Source organism: Equus quagga, chromosome 11, assembly GCF_021613505.1.
Source record: "Equus quagga isolate Etosha38 chromosome 11, UCLA_HA_Equagga_1.0, whole genome shotgun sequence".
NCBI lineage: Eukaryota > Metazoa > Chordata > Mammalia > Perissodactyla > Equidae > Equus > Equus quagga.
This window is the reverse complement of record NC_060277.1, coordinates 112311908-112324978: the sequence shown is the minus strand read 5'-3', so window position 1 is coordinate 112324978 and position 13071 is coordinate 112311908. Positions and strand designations below refer to the sequence as shown.

At 55.9% G+C, this 13071-nt stretch overlaps 1 protein-coding gene and 1 long non-coding RNA gene across 2 annotated transcripts in view; one reads left to right on the top strand and one right to left on the bottom strand.

The window, feature by feature from the left end:
• Positions 1 to 581, bottom strand: part of PGS1 (phosphatidylglycerophosphate synthase 1) — a 33617-nt gene extending 33036 nt beyond the window's left edge. The window contains exons 1-2 of the mRNA XM_046676347.1: positions 563 to 581; positions 41 to 296 (exon numbers count right to left, since the gene is read on the bottom strand). Of these exons, the coding sequence (XP_046532303.1) occupies positions 41 to 296; positions 563 to 581 (275 nt within the window). The remainder of the gene's footprint in view (positions 1 to 40; positions 297 to 562) is intronic.
• Positions 582 to 984: 403 nt separating this feature from the next.
• LOC124247779 (uncharacterized) lies at positions 985 to 3865 on the top strand. Its single transcript, XR_006890823.1, has 3 exons — positions 985 to 1164; positions 1641 to 2007; positions 3337 to 3865. It is a non-coding gene; the product is annotated as an uncharacterized LOC124247779 (long non-coding RNA).
• Positions 3866 to 13071: the final 9206 nt, after the last annotated feature.

Sequence of the window (13071 nt, the reverse complement as noted above, 5' to 3'; positions counted from 1 at the left end):
GGGGCCGGGCGGGCTCGCGGGGTCGGGCCGCCGCTCTCACCTCCTGCGCCCGCGGTCCCGGTTCCTGCCGAGGCGGTCGGACAGGCGGCCGAGGAGCGCGGCCAGCCCGGGCCGGCCGGGCAGCAGGCCCAGCAAGCGCCTCCAGAACACCGGCCCCGCCGCCGCCGCCGCCGCCATGGAGACTCGCCGCTTCCCTTTCCGCTTCCGGCGCGCGAGAACTTTATTGACAACCGCGCACGCAGACACCGGGCGGCGCGCGCGCGAGCCGCGGCGGGAGGCGGCCCCGCCCCCGCGGCCTCAGTTTCCCCGCGGCGGGCGCCGGGGTGCGTCACGCCGGGGTGCCAGGCCCAAGAGGAGCGGGGCGCCAGAGCCGCTCCCCGCGCCCGCCCGCCGCGTCCAGCCGCCGCAGCGGCCGCCGGTGGGCATTACTTTTCAGGCCCCCCGGTCGCGTCAGGCTGCCCCTGATAGGCTGCGGCACCTCCCCGTAAGGTGTCAGTTAGACTTGGACAAAACTGGGTTCCCGCTGACTCGCCTTGGCGCGATGAGCACGGAAAGCCCCCACCGGACTGAGGCGAGACCATTTTTCACCATGTCAGCCCTGGGCCCTGCAGCTCCATGGCACAGAGCAGCCCAACCCGTCTCTGTGCAGTGGCTGAAGACCCCCCTCCATCTTCCCAATGCGCCCATATACACGCTGTAACCTGGAATGTACGGTCCTATGGCCCAAGGGGCTGAAGGAGCTCATCCCTAGAGCCAAGAACGCTTTTTGTAGTTAATTTTCTTTTCTTTCTTTTTTTTTTTGAGGAAGATTAGCCCTGAGCTAACATCTGCTGCCAATCTTCCTCTTTTTACTGAGGAAGACTGGCCCTGAGGCAACATCCATGCCCATCTTCCTCTACTTTATATGTGGGACGCCTGCCACAGCGTGGCGTGCCAAGCCGTGCCACGTCCGCACCCAAGATCCCAACTGGAGAACCCCAGGCGACGGAAGCAGAATGTGCGAACTTAACCGCTGTGCCACCGGGCAGGCCCCTCTAGCTAATTTTTAAAAAGGAACATGTTGCAGTATTCAGAGAGGCTGGAGAGATGGCTCTGATCTGTAACATGTGGCTCCTTGGTGGACCCACATGGGCTGGAACTTGGAACCTGGAAAAGCTGTAGGAGGTAATCATGTCCTGCTTATTCCAGGGGGGGTGTTGTGAGGCTAAAAGGATGGCCACACTGGATGAAAAAACATTCTGAATTCCGCTTACACCAAATTATCCCAAAAAATCAATTACGCGCTCCCTACAAGAATGTTCATCTCAGCATTGTTCGTGCTATCAAAAACGTGGAAGCAATCAACAGTGGGGGAGTCGGTTAAATAAGAATGGCACATCACTATGTTGGCAGACCATGTATCCATAAAAAACTATGTTCTAGAAGAATGTTTCATGACAGTATGCGTAAAGTCCGAATTTCCAAAGAGTAGTATACTTATCTCATTTTGTTAAAAATTGGAAAGAGCGTGTGTATACAGACAGACTGAAAGTAAAGACACAAAATGTTAACACTGGTGATTTGGTGCTATTCAAGAATTTCCAAACTGTTTACAATCGATGAGTATTTCAGATTGATTTTAACTTTTCCTTTACGTTTAGATAGCTTTACAAATGAAGGTGGAATTTGATTCAACTCTTCCAAGTTGCAAGTGGTGAATCACCCGATTTCCTAACTTCCAGTAACTGGAATGAGACCATCCGTTGCATGGTTCTACTTTTGCACGGTGCCTGGCATGGGACAGCTGCCGAGTCAAGTTGCTGAATGGCTGCACCGTGATGCTCAGTGGTGAGGACCACGTGGACCACGGGAGCATCCTAATCATCCTGAAAAGAGCTGGCAACCTCTTTTTGCATGTGTCGCTTTGCTGTTGAGGTATGAAGTGCAACAAACAACCACTGTACCGTACCACTGGGAATTTCTGATCCAAAATAAATTGTAGTAACACACGGCGATATTGATAGCATGGTAAGTTAAACTAATAAGTATTTACATTAAGTATAAACAGACAGCAATGACCCATCCCTTCTGAAGCCACACACAGAACCCTTCTGGCCTTCACAGCTAGTTTGAAACAGCCAGAGCGGCAACCCAAGTGAGGCAACCATGACCTTGCCCCAGGACACGCACATTTAGAGGTTGCAAAAATTTTAAATAATGGTTTTCAGAGATTGAGCAATTTTTAAAATGGTTATATTTACATGATGACAGCACAAACCCTCTTTCCACCAGGAGGAATCTTTTTTCTGGGCTAGTTGGGGAGAATAAGTAGGGGAGATAAGGCCTGCTCAGATTACACAGGTGGCCCAGAGAGCGTGACTGGGAGCACCCAAGGAGAGCGGCAGTCTGGAGCAGACACTACTACTGCCGCTGCGGGTCCTCAATTCCCACCCTGATGACCTTGAACGAGCAGGCCTCTGTCCTCCCGAGAGCCCCTGGCGGCTCGGAAGCCTGTCCGCTGAGTCCTCCTCACCCTCCTGCCCTCACCCACTGCCTTCTCGTTAGTCTGCCCGCTCCTTCCCAAACAGGAGAGGCCAGGGTTAGCATGACAGGGTCGATAGGACGGATGACAGAGATCATGTCTTCCCAAACGGAAAAGGAAACCCATTCATTAGAAGGAGAGTTGACGTCAGGGAGTGGTGGGCTGCTGCCCCTGATAGCGAGGCTGCTCTCCCAGGCAGGAAACACCAGGAAATCCTGCGCCAGAGCCTGGGCCTCACTGTCTGTGATTCACTCTCTGAACCCAAAATCCTGCCAATGTAGGAAGAAGGCCCCTCCTCCCCAAGCCTCCTTTGCAAGAGAGGGTCTCTCCCAAACACAGGGCTGTTTGCAGATTCAAGGGGCAGGAAGAGGCTGGCCAGCCCGTCTTCTGTCTCAGCGATGAGAAACTCTCCTATGGCAGTTTGACCTAGGGGCTGATCAGCTGTTTCTGAGGAGCACACTCTTGTTTTATGGGGAAGGTAGCCTAGGTACTAAGGATGGGATGGAACCAGCCTTGGGACCACTGCCTGCCTTTTCCTCCATTCTTCCACTTGGTCACCCCTGGCCTCACCAGCCTGGCCCCTTTTCAACCCCTCAAACTCCCCATGCACGTTGCTGCCTTAGGATCTTTGCATTAGCTGTTCTGTCTGCTTACAAGTGTATTCCCCTAGCTTCTCTCATCCTTCCAAGTTCTGTCCTTCCCCAGAAATGCTTTCTCAGCCACATAACAGGATTGTATTTTCTTCCTGTTGCTTACTGTGATCTAATCTTATTTATTGGTTTGTTGTTGTGTATTTTGTCTCCCTGCCCCCCTAGAATGTGAGCCCATAGAGCCTTGTTGCTCTGAGCACCCCGAATGGGACCTGGCAGCAGAAGCAGGCTCATCAACACTGGTGTAACAAATGCACGCAGGGCAGAAGGGGGTGAACTCCAGAGACTCCGGCTGCAGAGACAGCCACCCGGCTTGTGCTGTTCCGCCGAGGGTGGAAGCAATGGTGGCTGGACCTCCTGGGAGTTTACCGACCTGCTGTCACATAGCAGTTTGCAAAGCTGGCAGTTCAGGCCAACCTTTGGAGGCTGGCTCACCGGAGCCCTCCATCTCCCTTCAGGCCACCAGCCCCTTTCCTGCCTTCATTCGCCCTGGGATACAGTCGCCCTGCTGAGCTGTTACTCTGATCTTTTCCAGTCCTTGATACCGTTTTCCCCAACACTAAGACCTGACCCCAGCCCTCCCGGGTATAAGGCAAGCTTCCGTTCCCTCAGAGCAGGGGTTGGCAAACGATTTTCTTAAAGGGCCCAATAGTAACAATTTGACACTTTGTGGGCCAGATGGTATTGGCAATTACTCAACTGGTGCCAAAGCAGCCACAAGCAATAGGACTGAGCACAGCTGTATTTCCAATAAAACTTTATTTACAAAAACAGTCCGCCAGCCCATGCACCATAGTTTACCAACTTCTGCTTTAGAAAACCGTATACCTGGGGCCAGCCTGGTGGCACAGCAGTTAAGTTCACATGTTCCACTTCAGCGGCCCGGGGTTCGCTGGTTCAGATCCCGGGTGCGGACATGGCCCCACTTGTCAAGCCGTGCTGTGGTAGGTGTCCCACATATAAAGTAGAGGAAGATGGGCACGGATGTTAGCTCAGAGCCAGTCTTCCTCAGCAAAAAGAGAAGGATTGGTGGCAGATGTTAGCTCAAGGCTAACCTTCCTCAAAAAAAAAAAAAAAAGAAAACTGTGTACCTGGCATAGGCCCTACTAGGCCTGTATGACCCTAAAACTGAGAGAGATGAAGTCTTCTGGCACCAGGGGCCTGAGCTGGTTGGAGCTATGGGGAGCCCCAGAGGAGCTGAAGGTTGTGAAGAACAAATTTGTCAAGCATGGAAGCTCAAATCAGCAACCTCACCGGTAGGGGTGAGGAGCCGGTCGACGTTTCTGCATTTATCATTTAAACTTTTCAATGTCAAAAATCTTGTCATCTGTAAAACAAAACACCTATTGCTCAATGGCTCCCTCGCCACAGAGAAGCCCAGGATAATCTGGCCTTTCATCAACAAGAAACCAGAGCCCAAATTTCTGGAAATGCCTCCTGGGCAGAGCGTGCTGGTTTGTTTCTCTGTCGCTGGTGAGAGATAAATGCAGCTCTCAGTTTCAGGGGAATCTCGGCCTCCTGTGGCGTGGCAGGCAGCCAGCGCCACCCCAGCGAGGAGCTGCGTGCCTCCTCGTGATCCAGCAGCCCAGCGCGTGGGGAAACACGGCGGCCCGTCGCCAGTTATGTCCTGGGAATCCCGGGCTCCCTGAGCCCTGAGTGGGTGGCCGAGGCAGGGCTGAGGGGCTCCCTGGCAGAACCCCACCCTGCGGTCGCCTTCTCCTGCTTCTCCCTGCTCAGCCCTCATGGCGAATTGAAGCAAGCAGCTGAGGTGCCCTGGGGGAGGCTGGCATCCTCATCTGGCGCAGGGCAAGTCTTGCTTGAGATGAGGCCAGGCCTAAGCAGGTGGGAGGAGGGCTTTGGACTCCTGGCCCAGGCCTGACTGATCGCCAGTCTCCTGGAAGTTAGGAAAGAGACTCAAGATGACTCCCCCAAAGTCAATCGCACTCTTGCCCTCTAGCCTTGAGAGGGGGAGGTGGGAGGACAGAGGCCAGGTCGGGTTGCTGCCTGGATGCCTGCAGCTGCTGGCAGGGAGCGAGCGGAGGGAGGAGAGGACAGCACATAGATGTGCTGAGCTGGAGAGCCCATGTCGCACTTAAAGGGCCAACGGAGACCTGCCGGAGGCTCGCAGCTGCCGGATCACCGATTTTTCCAAAGAAAGCTCCCGGTTCAGATGCGGATGTGAAATTTCCAGATTTCGAAATGTTGTCTCAAAAAATTTTTTAAATACAGGCCAAACAATGCATCTATGGGCTGTATTCAGCCTGCAGCTGACCGCCTTGCGCACACGTTCTCGTCTATCATAAGAGTCCCAGGTGCCACAGGAGGACGGGGTAATGGCCGAAGGTCACAGCGCACCTGTTTGTACCATCTGAGTGCCGAGCCATGGGACTGCATTGCCTGTTCGTAAAACACATTTTAAGTTTCCCCAGTTCCAGAAGTCAGAGAACATGCCTGACTCACCTCCCACGGCTAGAGTATGCTCATCTTCTCGGCTCAGAGCTGCCTCAGATTGAGCTCGGAAGCGGGGAGCTAAGCCTTTAGTGGGCGGGAGGGAGAGTGAGGCAGAAGTGAGCGGTGGAAAAGATGCTTGGCAGCAGAGCCCAGGTGCCCAGGTGCTGGTGGTGCACCCCTGCCTGCCGGGCTTGCTCCTAGCACCTACAAGCTGGGAGACTTGGGGAGGTCAGGTGACCTCTCCAGACCTCAGCTTCCCATCAGCTTGCGCATGTCACTTGCTCAGGAAATCCCCTCGGATGTCCTTCCCAATAGATGAGGTCTCCCCATAATATACTCACACAGCCCCCGGGGACTTCTCCTTTGCAGTACTTAGCAAAGTCAAAATTAACTAATCGTGACATCAATTGTGGGAGAAATTTTCCTTCTGAAAAGAATCTAAGCTCCATGAGGGCCCAGACTGATGAATTCCGGGCACCCAGCTCAATCTCTGACACACAGTAGGTGCTCAATAATTATCTCCTAAAGGTATGAATGAATGAATGAATGAATGGTTTTCTAAAATAAGTCTTGCAGAGCAAGAAATGACTCAGGGTGGGTCCATCTACCCCAGAAATCTGGACCCCCCACCAGCATTTTGTGTATGATTCTAGGAGCTGATGAAATCCTGGGAAAGGGCAGCTCATGCATCCTGGGTTAGGAAACTGACCTACACCCCCGTGAGGCTGGGTAAGCACATGCAGGGGAGGGGAGGAAGGCATGGCCTGGGAGAGCCACAGCACCGTCACACCTTAGAAGCTCACCTCTGTCCCTGATGGACACTCCCACCTCCCACTCCTCCCAACCTGCTTCTCTGCCATTGCGGCCGGCTCTGGACCCAGGGAGCCAGGGAGAGGGTACATCATTTTCCCTTTGAACTTGCCCAAGAATCAGTGGGTGACAAAGCGTGTGCCAATGTGTGCCTCACAATGCGGAGGAGCCAGGGACCTTCCCAGTGTGTCACACACCTGGATGGGGCACTCAGGAGGTCCTCATGGAGACCCCACCACTGCAGGAAGCTAAGTGCAGGCCGTGGGAGGTCAGTTCAGATGCGACATGCACACCCAGGTGAGGTGGTGAGCAGCACCTGACCCAAGAGCCCCACCAGTCAGGGGCTCCCACTGCAGTGCTCCAGCGGCCAGCCTGGCTGTTTTAATTGTCGGGCAAGCCAAACAATTGCATCCACCGTGTCCCCCATGGGCCCTCAGCTCTCCAAGGGCGTCTGGGGCCCAAGGCACGTCTCCCAGGAGCCAGCCTCACCGCTCACCCCCCTCGCGGGCTCTCCTTCTCCTGGGCACTGCCACTTTAGCTCCAGGCGTTGGGCCAGCCCTCATTTGCATTGCAGCCCAGATGGTTCACCACAGCCTCGCTTCCCAGAACTGCCCGCTACCCTGGTGTCTGTTCCCGGGTGCAGGCGCGGGCACAGCGGCTGCTTCGAGGTGAATAGAGACTCTTCCCACCCCTGCCCCGGACAGAGCAGGGTTTGTTGGTTTGGGGTCAGGGGAGATAATTGGCTGGAAGCTAACTCCCCTCACTCTCTACCTCCCAACTCAGAACTTGGAGAAGACACGGATTCCTCTTAGAGCTGGTGGGAGGAAACTCCCCTCCCTCCCCAGATGTTCCCCACACACTTCATGCCGTCTGCGCCCTCCTAGAGCGCCCCCTACTCACCCACCCGCCACCCTCCCACCGCCTCCCAGACCCCCTCTGCGGGAGGAGGCATGGGCCCCCAGGGCAAGGGTCGGGAGCTCAGGCCCAGCCCCAGCCCCAGAGGGAACGAGGAATCTGAGAGGGCAGGGTGGGCGGGTGGGTGAGCAGGCGCAGGCGGGTGGGTTGGTAAAGTGTTTTCTTTCCCTCCCTCGGCACTTTTTCTGGGAAACGCCAGAGGCCGGCTGGGCCTGGAATGCCAGGCTTGAAAGAACTCCTCCACTGCTCGCAGACATCTGAGCCACAAACCTTTTCATTAGCTCTGGGGCCCCTCCCGGCAGGAACAAAGGCCTATAAACTGGAATGCAGCTTCCCGGCCACAGGCCATTGTCCTGGCATCCCTGGCCCGCCCCTCGGAATTGTCTAAAGCAGGAAAGAAAGAGATCAGGGTCAACCCGGTATGCGACCCCCCCCCCCCCCCCCCCCCCCCCCCCCCCCCGACCAGAGAAAAAAAAAAAAACACCGCCCCCCCCCCCCCCGGGACCCCCCCCCCCCCCCCCCCCGAACCTTTGCCCATGCGCTGGAAAGGTCATCTCCACCATAGGCCTGCCACCAGCAATGCTGGCCCGCCATCAGTCCTGGTGGGCGGGGGCTTCAGCTGAGAGGGGCAAAGATGCACAGAGCTGGGCTGCCCAAGAAGTCCAGCCCTGGGAGGACCACACTGGGGCAGCAAGGGCCAGGGCTTCAAGAGGTCAGGTGAGACACAAGCCCCCAACATCTTCTCCAAATTGGCCAAGAGAAAGAGGGGCAGGAGGACTCTCCTGCCCCTTTGCTTTCACCACCGGCGCTGGACCAGAAGCTCCAGAGGGAAGGAACCAGGCTCTTTTCCCACCATTGTACCCCCTGGCCTGGCCAACTAACTGGCCCATAGTAGAAGCACAATCAGTGTGGAATAAGTAATATCAGGCCCCTGCACAGTGAACCCCCGGGCTGCCTCCTTGTGCTGTAGAAAGCCCACCAATCTTGAAGGAGGGAGGCCTTGGGCTTGGTGTTGAGCAACTCTGTGGTCTGAGGCCAGTCTCCTAACCCATCTGGCTGCAAAAACAGCCACCGAACAATGGCAACCTTAGGGCTCGCCGCCCACCCCGGGCTGGCCAGAGGACAAGGAGATCATCTATGCAAGTGTGAGATCTTATGCTCACTGAGCCCGGCCATAGCTCCCAGCGACCACCCCATGGGCACCAGGGTTCCCATCTGTGAGGTTGGGGGAAGAGCTCATCATCTGTCACACACCATGAGTAAGTGGAGCCCCACAGGCAGCTGAAACCACTGTGTACTTCCCCTCCATCATGAATGAATATCTCTATTATCTTTATGACCAAGCATCTTTGCCTGGAAATGGGATTCTGACTTCATAGAAATTCTGCAAAGGGAGAGACGAGGAAAAGGCGGGAGTCTCCTAAATCCCTTAGCCGGGAAAACAGCGGAGTCAGACGGAGGGGCCAGACCTGGATAATGCTTCTCTCCCCTTGGGCCCCCGGCAGACAGGGAAGGCAAGAGACAGCACTGCCTGAGGTCAGCCCTGGTTTGGGCATCTCTCTTGCCAGGAAGTGGGTCCCTGGGAATGTACCCTGTATTGGCACAGTGTCTCTTCTCCCACTTTTCCAGCAAAGTTGGAGTCCTCACACCCTTGGTCTTCAGATTAGCAGGTTTAAGATTTTACTTTATTGTTTTTTCCTTTTTCTCCCCAAAGCCCCCCGGTACATAGTTGTATATTCTTAGTTGTGGGTCCTTCTAGTTGTGGCATGTGGGACACTGCCTCAGCGTGGCTCGACGAGCGGTGCCGTGTCCGCACCCAGGATTTGAACCAACGAAACACTGGGCCACCTGCAGCAGAGTGCGCGAACTTAACCACGCGGCCACGGGGCCAGGCCCTAGCAGGTTTAATAATCTCCACCAAACCATCCACAGGGCTTCCAAACCCTCTGTACCATCTATACAGCCGCTCCTGAGCCCCACAGGAAGAAACTAAAAGGTGCTCCAGAATAAAGCAGCAGGTGGTATCTAAAAATGTTGGAAAACAGAAGTCAACACAATCCCTTATTTAAAGATTCACTGAGTACTTTGTATGTACCAGGTTCTAGGCTTACAAAGAAAAAATTAAATATAGTCCGTTTCCTCAAGGTTCTCACTGGACAAGTAGTCAGAGCATGTTGGTCAACGTGGAAAGAGGTACCCTGGAAGTTTAGGCTGCACCTCTGACAAATCGCAAAGGAAAAGTAGAAAACAGCCAAGGTGTGGAAGGTAGTTCCACGGCGGGAAGCGAGCATGCACAGACCCAGGCCTGGCGAACGTTTTGCAGACAGCCTGGAGCTCCACGTAGCCGGAGCAGGAGGTGTCCGTGGGCCGGTGGCAGCTGGTGAAGCCGCAGTGGGGCAGAGAGCCTTAGATACACACTCGCTGAGAGGTTTGGATCATCCCAAAGGCAACGGGAAACCCCTGAAGATAGTAGAAAGCCAAAGGCAAACCTGATGGCGGGCTGTACTGTTTGAAGACAAGCAGCTTTTTGGAATGTCTTATATAGAAGATATATCTCTCCAAAACATCAAGCCATTCATGGCCATATCCATCTCCCAGTACCCGGGGCTACAGCAGCTCAGCTCTCCCTCCTCTCTCTCCTCAAAGACTCCTCAGTGCTTCCAAAATAACCACAGCTAACATGCATTGGGCATTGAATATGTGCAAGGCACCATTCTAAGCATTTTGTATGCACGAGCTCGTTCAGTCCTCACAACAACCAGATGAGGTAGGTACTATTATTAGCCCATTTTACAAATAAGGAAACTGAGGCACAGCTGGGGAAGTGAGTTACTCAAAGTCATGCAGCCACTGGGTGGTGGAGCCCGAAGAGCAGTTCAGTCTCCTAAGTCAGTATGCAGGGAGCCCAGGCCACCTTCCCACTGAATGCCCCGCCTGACCTTCTCTGGCCAGGGCAGCCCCTTTTGGGGCCCTGGGCATGCCTGCTGAGCCTGCCCCCACCCCCCTCTTGAAGTCATCCCTGTACTCTTGGACCCACTCTAAACTCCTCGCTAGCCATGCAGACTTTGCTGCTGGCCCTCTGCAGAGCCCAGGCTCACTTGGGTACCATGCTGTCGACATTGAGACTTACCTGTTTCAGAGGAATGAGCCTCTCCAATCAGACTGGGATTCTGGAATTCCAGGGCTATTGCTTCTTCCTTATCTCTCTCCCCCTTCAAACTCCCCCTCCCCCTCAAATGAACCATCATAGCCTCGGGGATGGTAATCACAACCACCCCTTTCTCCTGGCACTCACCACTTGGGGGTCCCAGGTCTCTTGCCTCGCCTATCTCCCTGCAGGATTCCCCCGGCACTTCTGTCTTCCCAGCACTTCGCCCCATGCCTGGCAAAAGCAGGCACTCAATGAGAGTTTGTGGAATGGATGAATGAACCTGACTTGTGTCAGAGCATTATCATTTACAAAGCACTTTCTCATCCATTAACTCGAGGGCTATTCCTTGTGAGTCTTCTTTGCCCTCCACAGGGCTCAGCACAGAACTGTATGGTCATGGTGCAGCCTCCTAATAATCAATGGATGAGAGAAAGAATGAACTCATTATGGAGAGAAGGAGCATCCATTTCAATCGCCTGCAAGCATCCTGAGGGCAAAGACCGGGTCTTATTCATCATTACATTTCAATGCCCAGCACAAGGCCTGGTACATAGAGTCCAATATTTGTGAAATGTGTTGAATAAATCAATTTCCCTCTCTGCAGAAGTTACAAGAAGTGACAAATTTCCTCCTTACTATTGCTCCTCTAATAGACTCCGAAGGGAGAGTTGGACTGAATTGCTTCCATTCCTAGCACACTTTGACATGCAGAATCTTTTCTTTTTTTTTTTTTTAATCTCAGATCTCTGATGGGAAAAAGGTTCTTCTTCCTATTTTGCAGATGGCAAAACTAAATCCCAGAGAGGCTGGATGTCCTCCCCAAATGCCACTTAGTCCCCCTGACATGTGTGGGGGAGCGAGGTGATGGCACAGATTGAAGACAGTGGCGAAGGCAGGGAGGTGCCTTTCGGCTCCTGGAGAAGCCAAGGGGCAAGGTCTCTGCGGTCTAGACTCCAAGTTGCCTGCTGTTGGCCCCCTGGCCCTCCTTTCCCACTCACTCTCTTCAGTCCGGCGGCATTTGGGAAGAAGGTAGGGCCCAGGGCCCACAGCCCCTGTGTCCTGAGAGGTGATGATCTCAGTGCTGCTTAAGCTGGTTCTCAGGTGTCTCTAGCACTCCACTGCCTGTTTGGGGACAGATTGCAAAACTTTCCATCCTTCAGAAAGCTGGCCCTGGTTAGCCCAAACCAACCACATCCATGCCAACGTGACCAGGAGCAAATCTATCACTCACCGCAGTCACCTCCTCTTCTTCTGCCCTGAAAGAGATCAGACCCCCACACTCAGAGGTAAGGGGGGGCACCTTCTAGGTGGTGGTGGGCCATCCGGAAGTGGGCTGAACTCCTGAAAACTGCTTTCTGGAAATCCTCCCCATTCCCAGGTCTAATTCCAGACGATGATGTGAATTCTCTTCGGTCCCTCGGCTAGGTCGCCGTCCCAGCTCCTGAGCCATCATCCCCACTGCCCCCACTAGTTGGTTCCCATTCCAAGGCTTAGGGGGAGCAGCTCCAAACTATACTCCATTTGCTAGACCCCAGGGCGCCCTCTAGCGGACGCGGGGTGCGGGATGGGGCCATCGTTCGCCCTCGGGGCAGTCCCGCTGCGGAAGAGCACCTGGCTGGACCCACGCCGTACCACGCAGGTTTGGAGACCTACGTGTCAGAGAGTGGTGGTTGTTTGTTTTTGCTTTTTTGGTGGTGAGAGGCGGCACTCATGTCAGCGAAGCGAAAGAACCTGGCAGTGAGCTGATGGGCTGAGGCCGGACAGCTGCCACGCCGGCTGCATCCCCTCTACCCCTGGGACTCCGGGCTTCGCCTCGGGGACATGCCCACAGGTGACTGTCGCGCCCCGCCTCCTGCTCCCATGTCCGGCCCCAGCTTCGTGGGCCGGCTTTGGGGTGTCCCCAGTTCCCTTGCGGCAGTCCCGGGCCTCCTGGGGCCGCGATCGGGACCTCGGGCAGACTCGGGGGGAAGAGGGGGCGGCGAGGGGGTGTCCCCGCGAGGTCCGAGAAAAAGGGAAGGGGAGCCGGGAGACTCTCCTGCTCGGCCTCCTGGAACTGCCGGCGCTCCTGGAGCCGCGCCCCCGCCTCTGCCAGAAACTGGCCTTCTTAGAAGGGAGGGGGAAAGTGTGAATGAGAAGTTGGGGGCGGAGCGCGCGCGGGGGAGGGGCCGCTGCCAGGAACGCGCCGCCGGGGCTGGCGCCGCGCCCGCCGGCCGCCCTGGCCGCCTCGCGTCGCGCTTTGTCTCCGCGCGCGTCTCTGCGGGTCCCTGGCCCTGCCCGCGGCCCGCCCTCGGCCGCCCGCGGCCCCTCCCTCGCCCTCCGCGCGCAGCCTTTCATTGCTGCGAGTAGTGACTAAACATTACAAGAAGGCCGGCCGCGCAGTTCCAGGAATCGGGGGGCGGGGCGCGGCGGCCGCGTATATACCCGCTAGCGCGGCCTCCGCGGCGGCTCCGACTCCGACTCCCCGCGCCGCCGCCGCCGCCGCCGCCGCGACTCCGGCCCCGAACGCCGCCGGCCCGGCCCAGCTCCCGCCGCGGCCCCTCGCCTCGCCCCCGCCCGGCCGGCCCAGGGGCGCG